The following is a 15,171-nucleotide window of genomic DNA, read 5'->3' on the forward strand; positions in this document are numbered from 1 at the left end:
TTTTCTTGTCTGAACCGAGGCTTTGTTGGTTTTTCTGTGTGGGGTTTAGATATTCTCCATGGCTTTCTGTTTTATTTATTTCCTTTATTTAACCAGGTAAATCCCATTGAGATCTGGATCTCATTTTCAAGAGAGACCTGGGCAGAAGTCTGCAATACACAGCAACTGGTTACAAAATAAAACTAATTAATACATATGCACAAGTGTAAAACAATATAAACAATTTAAAAACAGTGACACAGTTTAATAGAGTCTTGTTGCCTGTTTTTAAGATCCTGTACGTCAGGGGTGTCAAACTCCAGTCCTCGAGGGCCGCTGTCCTGCAACTTTTAGATGTGCCTCTGCTGCACCACACCTGAATGGAATAATTAGGTCATTAGCAAGGCTCTGGAGAACTGATCTACACAAGGAGGAGGCAATTAAGTCATTTCATTCCAGTGTTTTGTACCTGTGGCACATCTAAAAACTGCAGGACACCGGCCCTTGAGGACTGGAGTTTGACACCCCTGCTGTACGTGTTGGACCACATTAAGGAGCCTATGTGAGACTGTTTGATTGTGTTGGGTTGTTGTTTTTGTTGTTGTTGTTGTTATTTAGGAATAGACAACAGACCAGCAACCTGATCCAACGGATTAGACTCTTGTCATTTTACAGCCAAGTTGACTTTTCTGGAAATTGGTGCAGAAAAGTGATGGGCTGATGTGTATTTGTTCAGATTATATTCAGCCATGTGAAAAACATTTATTTAAGAAAAATATTTTTGTATATTTTAATCATGTTTGTTACAGTACCATGGTATGTATCGTCCTGACACCAGGGTAGGATTCAAACCACGGACTTTCTTTCTGCAAAGCAGCAGCACTAATTTGCACCCTGGACTTCTTTTCTTTATGACGGCGCTGGAATTAACCCTTTTCTCTATCGTCATGTCTTTTTATTTTTTTGTATTTGCCAATCATTGTGCGAAAAGCTTAAGCTTTTACATGATTGACTTGAAAAACTCTCTAAAAAATAAAAAAGTTGCCATAATAAAACATGTTATCCAAAACTAATTGGTTAAGTTGCACAAAATTCAAGACCAAACTTCAGCATTAGGAGAGAACAAACACAGCTTTAATTAACATTTGCAAATGGAGAAACCATACAAAGCTCACATCTCAGTGAGAATCGGATGAGTTCTGACTTGGGGCTGAACGTCCCCTCATCTACATAGGATACATCACACGTTACGTAGCCACACCCCCTGGCTCAAGTGTCAGTCAAAAATCTATAAGTTACTTATCTGTAAGTTTCAGTTGAGCAGGGTTACATACACATTCACAGCTCAACTCTAGGCGTTTATCCAAAACGACCTCTCTGCTGATGGCTGAACAGATACTAGTAACTGAACTTCTACAAAATAGGCTTATCACCTAAACCATGTCTAACATTTCTAACTGCTGAACACCCTGTTCTTCACTTATTTGCGGAGGGTCAGAAGAGCATATGTCCTGTTGAGCTGCAACTGAGTGCAAACCTTTAATAAAAACATCATAAAGTGTACATTCAAATTTATTTAAACATTGTTAATACATTTTTCCTTCACAAATTGGTTAAGTTATTAGGACCTCCCACTGACCCCGGGGGAGTTTACATTCTTCCAGTCTGCAGTTGTCTGGAACATTTTCAACTTTGGCCGTGTTTATTCCTGTTAATGGGTCCAGAGAGGCCACCAGTGTTACATAACTCCACTGGAGCCAGTTTTTTTTCTTTTTCCCTCGACATCTGCCTTCCTGTCTTAGCCCACTCTGCACAGAACTAGTTGCAAGAACAAGCTCAATTTTCATCTTAGCTGGGCCATTCTTACTATTTTCTTCACCATGATTTTCCAAGCTCTTTTTGATTGCATGGACTTTACCGGCTGGCTTCTCTTAGGGTTTGTATTCCTGCTGATATTTGATGTTGTGAAAAACGGGAGGCCTTCTAACTTTCCACCCGGACCCTGGGCTGCACCTTTTGTAGGAAACATTTTCACGCCGTTGGACTTCAAAACAATGGATAAGGTGAACGAGAATGCTTGTTTATATAGGGGCATGTCAGTGCATGTCTCCAAACAAGAGTGTGTGGAACTGTACAGTTGATTTTATGCTTTTAATCACAGAGAAGAATGTATTTATGAAATATGGTATAGGAAGGAATAACCACGAAAGCCATGTTGTGATTCCAAAAGTTTCCCAAAACTGAGCTTCACATTTTAACTTTAGCGTTAATTGGTTGTGGCCTTTTAAAATCATGTACACTAGCTTTGAAGGTTTTTACATCTTAACTGGGTAAAGAACTGCCTATATTTTCCTGAATCATCATCATCTTTAATTCTCGATGTGAATTTGTTTTTTACATGTAGGTTTCAAAGGAGTACGGTCCTGTGTTCAGCGTGAGAAAAGGCAGTGAGAGGCTGGTGTTTGTCTCTGGACTCAAGATGGTCAAAGAGGCTCTTATCAACCAGCTGGACAGCTTCGTTGATCGGCCCATTGTTCCCCTTTTTCACGTTACCTTCAAGGGCCTTGGTGAGTAGCTAAACAAGTGTGTTAATTTATTATTCTCTGCTGAAAAAACATTGTCTTTGGTCAATTTTCATGCTAGCTTGTCCCTATGCCTAACATATCTTGGGAGAGAGACATTGGGAGATGCTGAATAGGTCACCAGCTTATACTAGGGCAACACAACCTATTTTACACAGACCCTGCTGCAGTTTATTGTTCATTTATTTGAAAATGCCAGCACGAATATTTGTGCTGAAAATGTATTTTAAAAATACTCTGATGTGACGTTATCACAGGTATAGCTCTGAGTAATGGGTACTTGTGGAAGAAACAGAGGAAGTTCGCCAACTCTCACCTTCGCTACTTTGGAGAGGGACAGAAAACTTTAGAAAAGTACATAGAAGTGGAGTCCAACTTTCTTTGCGAAGCCTTCAATGATGAGCAAGGTAAGCAGACTTTAACCAAAACCAGTGAAAGAATTATGATTTACGCTCATTTAAATGTTATTTCTCAATAATTCCAGGAAGGCCATTTAACCCCCACTACATCTTAACAAACGCTGTGAGTAACATAATCTCATCTGTGGTCTTTGGACATCGATTTGAGTACTCAGACCCAAGCTATCGGGAAGTCCTGGAGCTGGACAACGAAGCCGTTATTCTTGCTGGTTCCCTTCGGACTCAGGTATTCTTTTCTATCCACTGAAAGGAAACTCTGTCTGGCTGGCCTGCAGCTGATCTGAGAGTCTGTCCCATCAACAGCTGTTTGACGCCTTCCCTGGACTGATGAAGCACCTGCCGGGGCCTCACCAGACTGTGCATGCCAACTACAGGAAGATCCTGGTCTTTTTGGAAAAAGAGATAGAGAAGCACAAGGAGGAGTGGAATCCAGACGATCCTCGGGATTATATCGACGTCTACTTGTCAGAGATGGAGAAGGTGAAAAATTCATACAACATGATAGAGTTTTGACAAAACACTGAAAAGCTTTGCTGCCATGTGATTGGTCATTTGACTAGTAGAGATAAACAGTTGAACAGATGAACCTAATAACATTTTATTATGGTGTAATATTCATTAACATTATTTATTAGATCCAATAGTCCATCCAATCACTGATAAACCAACATAAGTACTAAAAGTATCTGGTAAAAAGTAATGGTTGTCTTTTCATAAATTATTCACAATATATAATGTAACACAATTCTATTTTGCATCTTTTATGAATATGTTTTCTGGGAAGAAACTGCTTTTAGGCGCTGGGAGCATCTAAATTCAACTAAGGCATAAGCAGCAAAGAAATAAATGAAAGAAATTTCTCTACAATCCTTGGTCAGCAATCACCACCGTCCCCCAGGCGGTGCTACATCTCCAATGTTACCATGTTTGGTACTGACCAAATGGGTGGTGTTAGTCTCCGCACGTTCATCAAGAAATCAAAACGAAAAAGTAACTAAAAAATAGCCATGGAGACAGTCAAAAACAAAAAGACAGCTGTCTCTTATCTGTGACTGTACATGTTGCATGTCTGCTGGTGTCTCTACATTGCTACAACATTAACAAGAAGCTGTGGTGTAAATATTCCCTGCTAGCTTTAAGCCATGCTTCATTTTTGGCATCTTGAGTTAGTCGAATTCATCAGCAAAGCCAAACCCTTAGAAGCTGGTCAACCATGAAAAAGTCCACTGCAGGACATTGATCACTGGCAAGAGAAACCGCACACAAGCTATGTGAATTATGCACAACTACGTTTAAAGTGAGCAATGTTAGCAGAGCTCTTGTTGTAATGAGATTAAATTCTGATATTTGTTGATGTCTTGTTAGAAAAAAGAGGATCCCCAGGCTGGCTTCAACACTGAAACGCTGCTGGTTAGCACTCTTGACCTCATTGAGGCTGGAACAGAAACCACTGCCACCACAATGCGCTGGGCCCTTGTGTTCATGTTGCACTACCCAGAGATACAGGGTCAGTGGCTCATTACGAAACTGAAATATCCCAACTAAGACCAAAAACGGTGTTAGATTTCAACGCTCTTCCGTCCTTTCTCAGAGAAGGTCCAAGCAGAGATAGACAGAGTGATCGGGCAGTCTCGTCAGCCCACCATGGCCGACAGGCCGAACTTGCCCTACACCGACGCCGTCGTCCACGAGGTTCAGAGGATGGGAAATATCGTTCCCATGGGATTTCCTAAAATGGCGAGTAAAGACACAACACTGGGAGGATACTTCATTCCTAAGGTAGGAGAATACGGACCTCAGTTAAAACTAAATTTTATGTGATGAAATCGTTGGTTAGCTGCTGAAGTCTGAAACATGTCTCGCTGTTCAGGGAACATATATGACGACAATGCTGGCATCTGTGCTGTTTGATAAGAATGAGTGGGCGACTCCAGATGTCTTCAATCCCGAGCATTTCTTGGATTCAGAGGGCAAGTTTGTCAAGAGAGATGCTTTCTTGCCGTTTTCAGCAGGTTGGTTGCAAGTTTTATGTTTGAAGCTCTCTCTCCTCTGTTTCTGCGCAATATTCACTCCAGAGTTTCCTCTTTTTACCAACCTAATTGAGGACATTTAAGTATTAAATGTTTAACTTGGAAATGTGAGGTTGTCTGTCTGCTCCACAAACCGTAGAAGAGTACAACACTGAAGTTAGCTGTTCATTTGAGTGATAAAAAGGTTATTTAATTGTTTTCTTTTTTGGCATATGAACTAACTTAGATGAGCAACATTTTAAAATCTGTGATGAAAATCATGACAGAAGCGGTAAAGCACAGTCAGTTCAGTTTAACAATCTATATGTTCAGTTGATATTTGTTATTTAAAGCGGACTGGAGGTCGAATCAGATACAGAAGAGTCAATTTTGAAGTTTCAAATAAATGTTTTTATGTGAAAATTCTCATCACAAATGAAACAAAACTAAATACTGACGGGTCAAACAGTCACGTTGGTACTTAAAAGGCTCTTTCACAACTGAAATATATATTTTTAGCATGTTCCTGTTGTTTTTAAATGCATCAAATGGAGGGAAACATTGTCACCAATTAATTTTAGAATCCCACAGATTTTATTGACTTACCTTATAAACATATTGTAGTTCTATGTGGCTCTGCCCCAGATCCAATCGCCACCTTCCTAAGACAACCAAAAGATGCACTGACGTCACTTTTAAGCTCGTCATCAAAAATAAATGCACATGTACAATATGCTACGGCATATGCTGATCAAGCATGTCCCATTTCTCAACGCAGGTAAACGTATGTGTTTGGGGGAACCCCTGGCCAAAATGGAGCTCTTCGTCTTCTTCTCAGTTTTGCTGCAACGCTTCACCTTTGCCCCGGTTCCAGGAGAAATGCCCAACCTGGAGGGCGTGATGGGCTTCACTCATTCCCCTGAGGAGTACAGATTCCTGGCTGTGCCGCGCTAACATGTGTTTCACGTACTTCTCATTGGGACAACAATGATTAAAAATGTTTTTATTGGTCTGATGATGTCTTCAATCATAAATGTCAGGTTTTTTATTGGTTGTACGCAGGAAATCCTCGTAATTTACTGAAATAAAGCCTTACTGAATTTGACTAAATATGATAACATTTGGTAGTTTGAAGTGTTAATAGAAGAAACACAAAAATACGTGGCTCAAAACTCTACTTGTTTTTTGATATAAAAACCTTAGGAACATGGGATTTCTTCATATGTGTCGAGCCAGAAAGGTTTACGATGCTTCGCCCTGGTGCTTCATTAATCTGTCCTACATCCCTGTACGTTTGTGAAAAATATATTCTTCTTGTAAATGAAAACCATATCTTAGTCATGCTACACAAGTAGCTCTGTGAAGTTGGTTCTGCATCTTTAAATGACTCAGATTTGCTGCTGCATGAGAGCAATGTTCATCGGTCTGCAAAGCAATTAATCATGATACGTGTTTTGTGTTCTGGGGTCACGTAAGCACAATCTAGTGTTCACTTTAACAGTAATTTAGAGAATGTTAAAAAACAAAACTGAAAAAAAAACTATTGAGAGAGAGGATGTTTGATAAGAGCATTTTGGGAAGTATTTAGATTGTAATTTGCAGATGATGTTTCATGTTCCTCTCATTTCAAGACAATTGTATAACATCAAACCAAAGAGAGAAGGGAGAATGTTGCAAGATGCCGATAGATAAACTTTTCATTCTTTTAATGTAATAAAGAGCTTAGAATATGAACATTCATAGTCTTTAAATGGTTATTCATTTGTCAGACAATTTTTGCATTACCAATAAGTGACAACAGTTCAGCTCAAAGAACAAAGAGAAGAAAAAGGGGGAAAAAACACAGTTTCTCTTATGACAATATTTGATAAATTTAGTGATTTTGCTGAATAATATTTGTGTTAGTGGCTGGGAGATTTTTCTGCACAGTCATCATGTGCCTGTGTGTAGTTAAGCTCCACATAAAAGCCCTGTAAAGCACAACTCATGTCTTTCCAGTTTGACCGTGAGACTGCCAAACATTTAGCTTCAGCTTAATTAGAATAATAATGTAGTCGTCTCCAATTCCAGTCCCTTTGAGCCGATCACCTTCGGCTTTAATTACAGCTCCAAGCCTTTCAGATTAGGTCTTTAATGCTATTGCACACCTAAAGATCTGATTCTCATCAGAGTTTTGTTTGTAAAATAGTTCAAGCTCAGTCAGATTGGATGCAGAGCTTGTTGTGAAAGCATTCTGACTTGAATTTATGTCTGGACTTTGACTTGGCCATCCTAGCTTATGAATATGATTTGATCTAAAACTTTGTAGCTTTGGTGTTATGTTTAGGTCCTGCTGAAAGGTGAAACTCCTTCCTGGTCCTCTGGAGCTTTCTGACAGTTTTTCCTCCACGGATCTTCTACATTTAGCTCCGAGCATTTTGCATTCAACTCTGTCAAGCTTTAATTTCTCACACTCTCTCCAGTTTGGGTTGATATGTGACATTCAAAGCTTAAGATGTACTGTAGTATATAGTGCATAATTCACATAGCTTTTGTATAGTCTTACCTTAATTTTAACTTGCTCAAATCTTTTTCTGTGACCTTCCTCTTTCTTTGTGATGCCATTTGTTGACTAATATGAAATTAGATCCAATCAATCTGACACCCAAAACTAAAATCACGTAGTACAAATGTTTTTATTTGCAGCTGGTTTAATTGCCATGTATGTATTTTTCTATTCTCATCACAATTTTGGAGTATTTAGTGTCGATCTGTCAAATAAAACACGGTGAATGATTTTTGAAGGCACATGCCTGACATTCCTCCAGTTTTCTCAAGTTCCAGCTTGTTGAAACTCCTGCACAGTAAATCTCCTGGGTGCCTTTTGCCACTGGTGCACTTTGTGTCGTTGGGCCTGGCTCTGCTTTCCTGTCAACAGCTAATCTCTGATTTAGTTTTTTCACAATCAGTATCGAAGGTGGAGGATTGAAAAGTGCACAAACTGGCAGACGAATTAGGGGAGATGCCGACAGGAAGCCTTCCAAAACTTTCATTCTTATTAAATACAGACAAGCAAGTCGAGAACGGAGGAACTTCATTTGACACAGAGGACTGTAGCGAAGCCAATAATGCTGTTTTATGTTGGCGTCCATCATATTAAATATCCATTATCACAATGTCTGAACTCTAAACAGGGATAGATAAAAGTAGGTTTTATCTTCCATGGATTACAAAGGTTAGGCTTGGTAAAGGGCTGGGCATGCAGGTACTCTCTGCAACATTTACACCACTTTCCCCTTTGCACAGTCTAAGGTGTGCTGTGAGTTTGAGTTGCCTGCCAGGCGGCCGACGCTGCAGACTTTGACTGTAAACAGACATTACAAAAACAAGAAGACTGTTGAGATAAGCGTATTTTTTTCTGCTGCTGCCCGTTTTTGCGCGCTTTAACCATGTGGCTTTATAATTTTTTGCTGAGCTTTGACCTGAAGGGGCTTTTTTTGTTTGTTTTATCATTTCTTCTGATAGCTGATTACCTGAAGAACAGGAAACCATCAAACTTTCCTCCTGGACCAAGAGCTCTTCCCTTCGTGGGAAATATCTTGACTTTGGACAGCAAGCATCCACACGTTTATTTCACCAAGGTATTGCTTTGTCTAAAGTTGTATCTTTGTTTGGCTAAATTCAGTGTGAAATGTGAATAAAAATGTTATTTTCAGGTGTCCTGATTTCTTTCTCTCTTCTTTGTGGGATTCAAACATTCCTACTGATGATAAATTCTGCTGTGAAATATTAAAGTTTCTAAATGTTCTTGTTACAACATTTTCAAAGGGCTGCTCTGATGAGAACCGCCCCCATTTCTAGGGTGGATGACGGAAATCAAATAATATATTAAAGAATGTCAGTAGTTGAATTACGCTTTAGGGAGGCTGGGAAGACAAGGCTGGCAAAAAAAAATGACAGAAGTTAAATTTTAACTAAGGAAAGAATGGGTAGATACATAGCCAAGCAAATAGGTGTTGCAATTTCTTCTCATTTTTTCTTTTTTTAAAATTCACAGTAAAAATACATTGCGTTAAAAAAATTTTCACATATTTTGTTGTTTGTCAAGGGCTGCACAGTGGTTGGTAGCACTGTTGCCTTGCAGCAAGAAGGTCCTGGGTTTGATTCCCGGCCCTGGGTCTTTCTGCATGGAGTTTGCAGGTTCTCCCTGTGCATGTGTCAATACTCCGGCTTCCTCCCACAGTCCAAAAACATGACAGTTAGGTTAATTGGTCTCTCTAAATTCTCCCTAGGTGTGTGTGTGTGTGTGTGTGTGTGTGTGTGTGTGTGTGTGTGTGTGTGTGTGTGTGTGTGTGTGTGTGTGTGTGTGTGTGTGTTTGGTTGTTTGTCCTGTATGTCTCTGTGTTGCCCTGCGACAGACTGGCGACCTGTCCAGGGTGACCCCGCCTCTCGCCCAGAACGTTAGCTGGAGATGGGCACCAACACCTCCCGACTCCACTAGGAACAAAGGTGTTAGAAAATGGATGTATGGATGAATTGTTGTTCGTCAATTTGCCACATTAAAATTTTTCAAATGATTAAATTTAAGGAAAAAGGTAACCTGCATACATAAAAATGTGGTAAAGTGATTATTTCATCTGTGATCGAATCATCACAGATTAAATCTGTGCTTATCTTATCTTCCTCTAAGATAAGCACAGCTCAGAGGATAAATTAACTTACCTCTTGGTTAATTAACTGTAATTAACTAGTTTTCTCTTTTTTTTGGAAAGATACATCAATAATGACAGTCCACTAAATTTTCTCCTAAAGTGAATCTCTAATTTATCCATGGAATCACATAAGGACCCAGATCAACAACTAAAATACTGCAGGCCACAATTTCCTCAGTTAAGATTCAAAAACAGCATCTAGAAAAAACTTCAGTGGAGGAAAATGGACTTACATTTACCACAAACTATCTTAACATCCAAGAGTTTGGAGAAAAAATGTTGTATACTGACAAGACAAAGTGGAATCCCTTTGTAAACTGTACATCTTGTCACATCTGGCAAAAAATATTAAAACACAGTGGTGATAAGTGCAATGATTGGAGGCCCTTTTGTTGTTGCTGTTACCCATAAAATGTCTTTTACGCCCACATATTAAAAAAAAATGGAAAGAATGAAGTCGATAACTGTTTGGGTGTCTAGAAGACACCGTACATACTAACCTGTTATATTCTCTGCAGCTGGCTGACCTCTATGGCAGCATCTTCAGAGTCCGCCTCGGCTGGGATACGTTGGTGATTGTGAGCGGCCACAAGATGGTGAAAGAGGCCATTGTGACGCAAGCTGAGAACTTTGTGGACCGGCCGTACAATGCAGTCGCTGACAGGTTTTACGCTGAGCCCTCAGGTGTGGAAACATTTTGGTTTCGTTGGACAGACATGGGTTGTATGAGGCTTTAACATTTTCATGCCTGCATGCTTATTTCTAGTTGGTCTATTCTTGAGCAACGGTGAAAAATGGAAGAGACAGCGACGTTTTGCTTTGGCTACCTTACGTAACTTTGGTCTGGGGAAGAACATGCTGGAGCTCAGCATCTGTGAGGAGATCCGACACCTGCAGGAGGAAATAGAGAGTGAGAAAGGTGGGTTACATTCACTGTGAAATACATCACACCGTGGCTCTTTTTTGAACCGGGCTTTTCTCTTCATCAGGTAAACTTTTCAGCCCTGCCGGCCTCTTCAACAACGCTGTGTCCAACATCATCTGCCAGCTTGTCATGGGGAAAAGATACGACTACACTGACCACAAGTTTCAGACGATGCTGAAGTACATGTCTGAGGTGATCTGGCTGGAGGGGAGCATTTGGGGTGAAGTAAGTTCAATAACCCCGATGGAGGACCACTCTGTGTCACATACCGCGATGTGAGAGGTGTATTATAAAAGAGGATATGTGATATTTGTCTTTATTGTCATCTTTTTATTTTGTCTTCAAACAGCTCTATCAGGCATTCCCCAGCGTGATGAAATATTTGCCAGGTCCTCACAACAAAATCTTCAGGATTTACACCAGCATACAAGATTTCCTTCATGAGGAAATACAAGAGCACAAGAAGGATTTGGACCACAACAACCCTAGAGACTACATTGACTCTTTTCTCATTGAGATGGAGAACGTATGTAACCAATCAGAGTTATTTCACTCTCAAACACATCCCATTTCATTCTGCCATCATTAAGCAACTTGTCTTTTGTACATTTCTGTGCAGCAAAAAGACTCCAACCTGGGCTTCACAGAGAGCAACCTGGCTTTCTGCTCTCTTGACCTCTTCCTAGCAGGAACAGAAACAACAGCGACCACGCTGCTGTGGGCTTTGATTTTCCTCATTAAAAACCCCGATGTCCAAGGTTGGTGGAAGGCTCGGCTCTCTAAAGTGATTACAGCTTTGCTTAAAGTTAGCATGTTTTTTATATTGTAAAAGTGCCCCAATTAATTTTTGTTGTATGACACACAACAATAAAGTATTATCTTGAGCACAAAACTCCAGGTCATATGGCACGGATGTCAGTTTCATAAATATTTCTGAACAACTGTAATAAAGAAAAGTTTGGGTTGGATAGAGCATTGACCTGTGGTTACCATGGATTAATTTCGCTCACCTAATGTAAAAACTAGAGGAGCACCGATTGTAGTTTTCTGGTTGATCACCGATCACCAATCTTTTAAAAAGTTTAACCTGCCAATTCCGATTTTGGCCAATACCAATTTTTTTCTCTGAAATGTTATTCAATATAGTAAGAAAGTCGTTTAATTGGCAACAGTGGAGTCACTATTGTTAATTGTAAACGTGCAGCTATATCTTGGAGGGAGTGTCTGTCAGTCAAACCTTTCTCACCAGAGAGCAAAAGAGGATAGTGGTTGATTCTTAGACTTTCGCCAAGCTAGATAAGATCGGTGGATAAGATCGGCTCCGTGTGTAAAAATCAGCCGATCACCGATCTCCCAAAATTAGGAAGATCGGCTCCGATAAATCGGTGCACCCCTAGTAAAAACCCATTTCTTACATACTGTTACTTTGTTTCTTTTTTTTTTGCTTGTTTTTTATATTTATGCTGTTGCTAATTTTAAACTGACTGAATACATGAAGGACAGACAGACAGGTAAGTTGAGGTAGGAGTGATGCAAAGTTCAAGGAGAGTACATCAGAGACCAGCTCTGATGCAAAACAGAATCAATGTTTGTTAGTGAGGCAGGAACAGGTGGAACCATGACGAGGACCGGGGAGATTTGACAGAAAGATAGCTGCATATATGCTGAATCATATATGGCTGAGAGAGATGTAAGCAAAAACTATCTTTGTTGTTACAGAGAAAGTCCAGGCAGAGATTGATAAAGTGATCGGACAGAGTCGCCAGCCCTCCATGGCCGACAGACAGAACCTGCCGTACACTGATGCTGTGATCCATGAGATCCAGAGGATGGGGAACATTGTTCCACTGAACGGATTCAGGGTCGCTGCCAAGGATACAACTCTGGGTGGTTACTTCATACCAAAGGTAAATTTACTGAGCAGCTAATAAGCAATAAGCATTTAGGTAAAAGTGTTAATTCTAGTTTTGCTTTGTTCTATTTAGTGAATTTTGATGTTTTTAGGGAACATCTGTGATGCCCATGTTGACATCCGTCCTGTTTGACAAAACTGAATGGGAAACTCCAGACACCTTCAATCCCGGACACTTCCTGGATGCCAATGGGAAGTTTGTGAAGAGAGAAGCATTCCTCCCGTTCTCTGCAGGTACAGCACTCACGTTTCTGAGTCAAGAGTTTCCAAACTTCCAAAGCAGAATTACTGGCATCACCACAAAATGTAAGAATGACTACATGTGGCACTACTTAAAGGGAAATAAAAAGGCTTTCTAAACAAGATGTTGTTTTAACAACAGCTGAAAAATAATCAACCAAACTCAAATATCCTCACTTTTCGCTAAGCTTAGTGCAAGTACAGTCTTACAAAAAAGGGTTTAGGTTGAAAGTGATTCAAAGATCCTCAGAAAGCAAGACACAGGAATTAGTAACCCTGTCTTTACAGAGATCCTAGAGCCCATTCCCAGCCACAGGGTAAAGCTAATTAATCTAAGTCCAGTTCCTCAATTTTAAAAGAGAAAGCACTTACATAGTTGACAAGTGCTATACGATCTGAATAGTTGGCAAAAAAGATGTCAGAAACTGGCTTTAAAAAAAATAAATTTCCACTGGGAACCACATAACTTAATCAAGAATATATATAGTTATGCTTTACGTGTCTGTGTTCATTGTGCAGGAAAACGTGTGTGTCTTGGTGAAAGCCTCGCTAAGATGGAGCTGTTCCTGTTTTTGGTCGCCTTACTGCAGAAATTTTCTTTCTCTGTTCCTGATGGAGTTGAGCTGAACACTGAAGGAATCACCGGAGCGACGCGCGTACCTCACCCCTTCAAAGTGTCCGCTAAGGCTCGCTGACAGATCCGCCATTACTGTTTGTTCTCAAGAGAAGAATAAGTACAATGTAGAAAAAAGCTCTTAAACGTCTTAGCAGTGCTTCTTGTTCGGCAAGACTCTGATTGTATGCATCTCTACTTTATAATCTGGGTGACGGTTTTACGTAACAATATGTGTTATTAGCAAACAATGCAACACACTGTGACCTGCTGACTCCTACTGGGAGTTCAGGAGCAAGAAATCCTAGATGGCAGACAAAAAACAATTCACAAGACATTAAAATACTCCAGTTGATTGCAAAATAAGACAACTTATCAAATTGTGATGTAAAGATTTACAAGCATGTAATTTGATATGTTTCCCACTGCGTTGAATTAATAAAGCAGAAAGATGAAACGTCTGTCATTTTTAATTGTAAATATTGTTAGGTTTTTAAAGATTGGTAAACTCCTTGGTCGTACACCACACTCCAAACTCATTGGCACTCCTGGTGAAGATGTGTAATAGATGATCTCACAAAAATGTTTTAAAAGTGTTTCAAATTACTGCTTTTTGATGTATTTGTACTTTTCAATCAGGACTTCAACAACAGCAGCTCAGAGGCAGCAATTATAAAATCAGGCATATATCTCAACAGTGATGCAGCAAAAACGCTGCCCAAACATTACCGGATCTCAGTGTTGTGCCTGATCACTGCATTTTTATTGAGAGACCATAATAATAGGCATTAATTTCCACTTATAAATGTGTTCAAATTTTACTTGGTGCTCTGAGACTACATTGTGTCGTTTGGCAACCTTGAATGTGGACAAAGAAAGGTCACACGTGGCGGTCGTCAAGGACCCATTCCTGGGCCACTTTTGTTGTTTGCTGAAACAATACGTTTCTGACGCCACATAACCACATTTCCTTACGGTCACTTAGTGGAAGATTTTCTGAATCTGGATAAATATCTTAATCTCATCGCAGAAGAGACAACCAACTTGTTTCCCTCCTCTCCAGAAAAATCTATTAAAAGCTGTTTGGTATGCCTGAATCCTTGGTTATGGACTCAGATCTTAATTTTAAAGCTCACATAATGTTTGTCACCAGGGGCACCGCTAGGAATCTTAGGCCCCATGAGAAAAAAAATGAAATTTCACACCTGCTGTTTCAGTTTCTTGAGTCTATCTGATCCATCAAAAGCATCAGAATTTTAAAGGCTTGCAACTGCCTTGCTTTTGTTGGTTTCATTCGTTTTGCTTTCGTTAACATCATGTAATCTGTTAGATTACATTAAAGTAACTTAAAGATTTTTTATTATTATTTGCATCGTGAACATTGTTCATGTACCAGTCATGTGTAAAGCACAATATATTACTGTTAACATAAGGGGAATGCTTTTGAGAGAATTGGATAATCTATTGTCCACATTAAAAAAAAAGAATTTGAATATAGAAACATGTAATACTTTTGTTGCCTAAACAAAATTAGATTTATGATTGTGTGGAGTTAACATTGTCTTATTATGAATTATAATGTATGAACTGCTGGAGAGTAAGGGTTCTCCTTTGTCACTCACACAGAAATATGTCCAAGATTTCAGAAAGTAGCAATGTGTTTTGCACTTTGGAACATTTAAATAAATTGAACATGGTATAATTTCTGTGTGGAAAAAGGTAAAACAAAAAAAAGAGAGATAAATGTCCATGTCCATGGTTCAGCTGCCTAATGAAGTGCTTTGTACATTCAATTTTTTCA

General features: G+C 39.5%; 2 protein-coding genes across 2 annotated transcripts; both read left to right on the forward strand.

The window, feature by feature from the left end:
• The first annotated feature begins 1,719 nt into the window (after nucleotides 1-1,719).
• Nucleotides 1,720-6,104, forward strand: LOC102237839 (cytochrome P450 2J2-like). Its single transcript, XM_005795568.3, has 9 exons — nucleotides 1,720-2,042; nucleotides 2,384-2,546; nucleotides 2,819-2,968; nucleotides 3,046-3,206; nucleotides 3,284-3,460; nucleotides 4,346-4,487; nucleotides 4,572-4,759; nucleotides 4,851-4,992; nucleotides 5,768-6,104. Exons 1-9 carry the CDS (start codon nucleotides 1,860-1,862, stop codon nucleotides 5,941-5,943), a joined length of 1,482 nt encoding a protein of 493 aa, XP_005795625.1. The 5' UTR covers nucleotides 1,720-1,859; the 3' UTR covers nucleotides 5,944-6,104.
• Nucleotides 6,105-6,843: 739 nt separating this feature from the next.
• Nucleotides 6,844-13,831, forward strand: LOC102237585 (cytochrome P450 2J6-like). Its single transcript, XM_005795567.2, has 9 exons — nucleotides 6,844-8,609; nucleotides 10,199-10,364; nucleotides 10,447-10,599; nucleotides 10,670-10,830; nucleotides 10,955-11,131; nucleotides 11,225-11,363; nucleotides 12,325-12,512; nucleotides 12,610-12,751; nucleotides 13,277-13,831. The coding sequence occupies exons 1-9, from the start codon at nucleotides 8,418-8,420 to the stop codon at nucleotides 13,450-13,452; spliced, it is 1,494 nt and encodes a 497-aa protein (XP_005795624.1). The 5' UTR covers nucleotides 6,844-8,417; the 3' UTR covers nucleotides 13,453-13,831.
• Nucleotides 13,832-15,171: the final 1,340 nt, after the last annotated feature.

Source organism: Xiphophorus maculatus, chromosome 9, assembly GCF_002775205.1.
Source record: "Xiphophorus maculatus strain JP 163 A chromosome 9, X_maculatus-5.0-male, whole genome shotgun sequence".
In the NCBI taxonomy this organism is placed as follows: domain Eukaryota; kingdom Metazoa; phylum Chordata; class Actinopteri; order Cyprinodontiformes; family Poeciliidae; genus Xiphophorus; species Xiphophorus maculatus.

Bases quoted from the DNA above. Each gene is read 5' to 3' on its own strand.
- LOC102237839 (XM_005795568.3), top strand. From the start codon at position 1,860: ATGATTTTCCAAGCTCTTTTTGATTGCATGGACTTTACCGGCTGGCTT. The intron at 2,547-2,818 runs GTGAGTAGCTAA...ACGTTATCACAG, and splicing joins CGTTACCTTCAAGGGCCTTG to GTATAGCTCTGAGTAATGGG. The intron at 4,993-5,767 runs GTTGGTTGCAAG...TTCTCAACGCAG, and splicing joins TTTCTTGCCGTTTTCAGCAG to GTAAACGTATGTGTTTGGGG.
- LOC102237585 (XM_005795567.2), top strand. From the start codon at position 8,418: ATGTGGCTTTATAATTTTTTGCTGAGCTTTGACCTGAAGGGGCTTTTT. The intron at 10,831-10,954 runs GTAAGTTCAATA...GTCTTCAAACAG, and splicing joins AGGGGAGCATTTGGGGTGAA to CTCTATCAGGCATTCCCCAG. The intron at 11,132-11,224 runs GTATGTAACCAA...ATTTCTGTGCAG, and splicing joins TTCTCATTGAGATGGAGAAC to CAAAAAGACTCCAACCTGGG.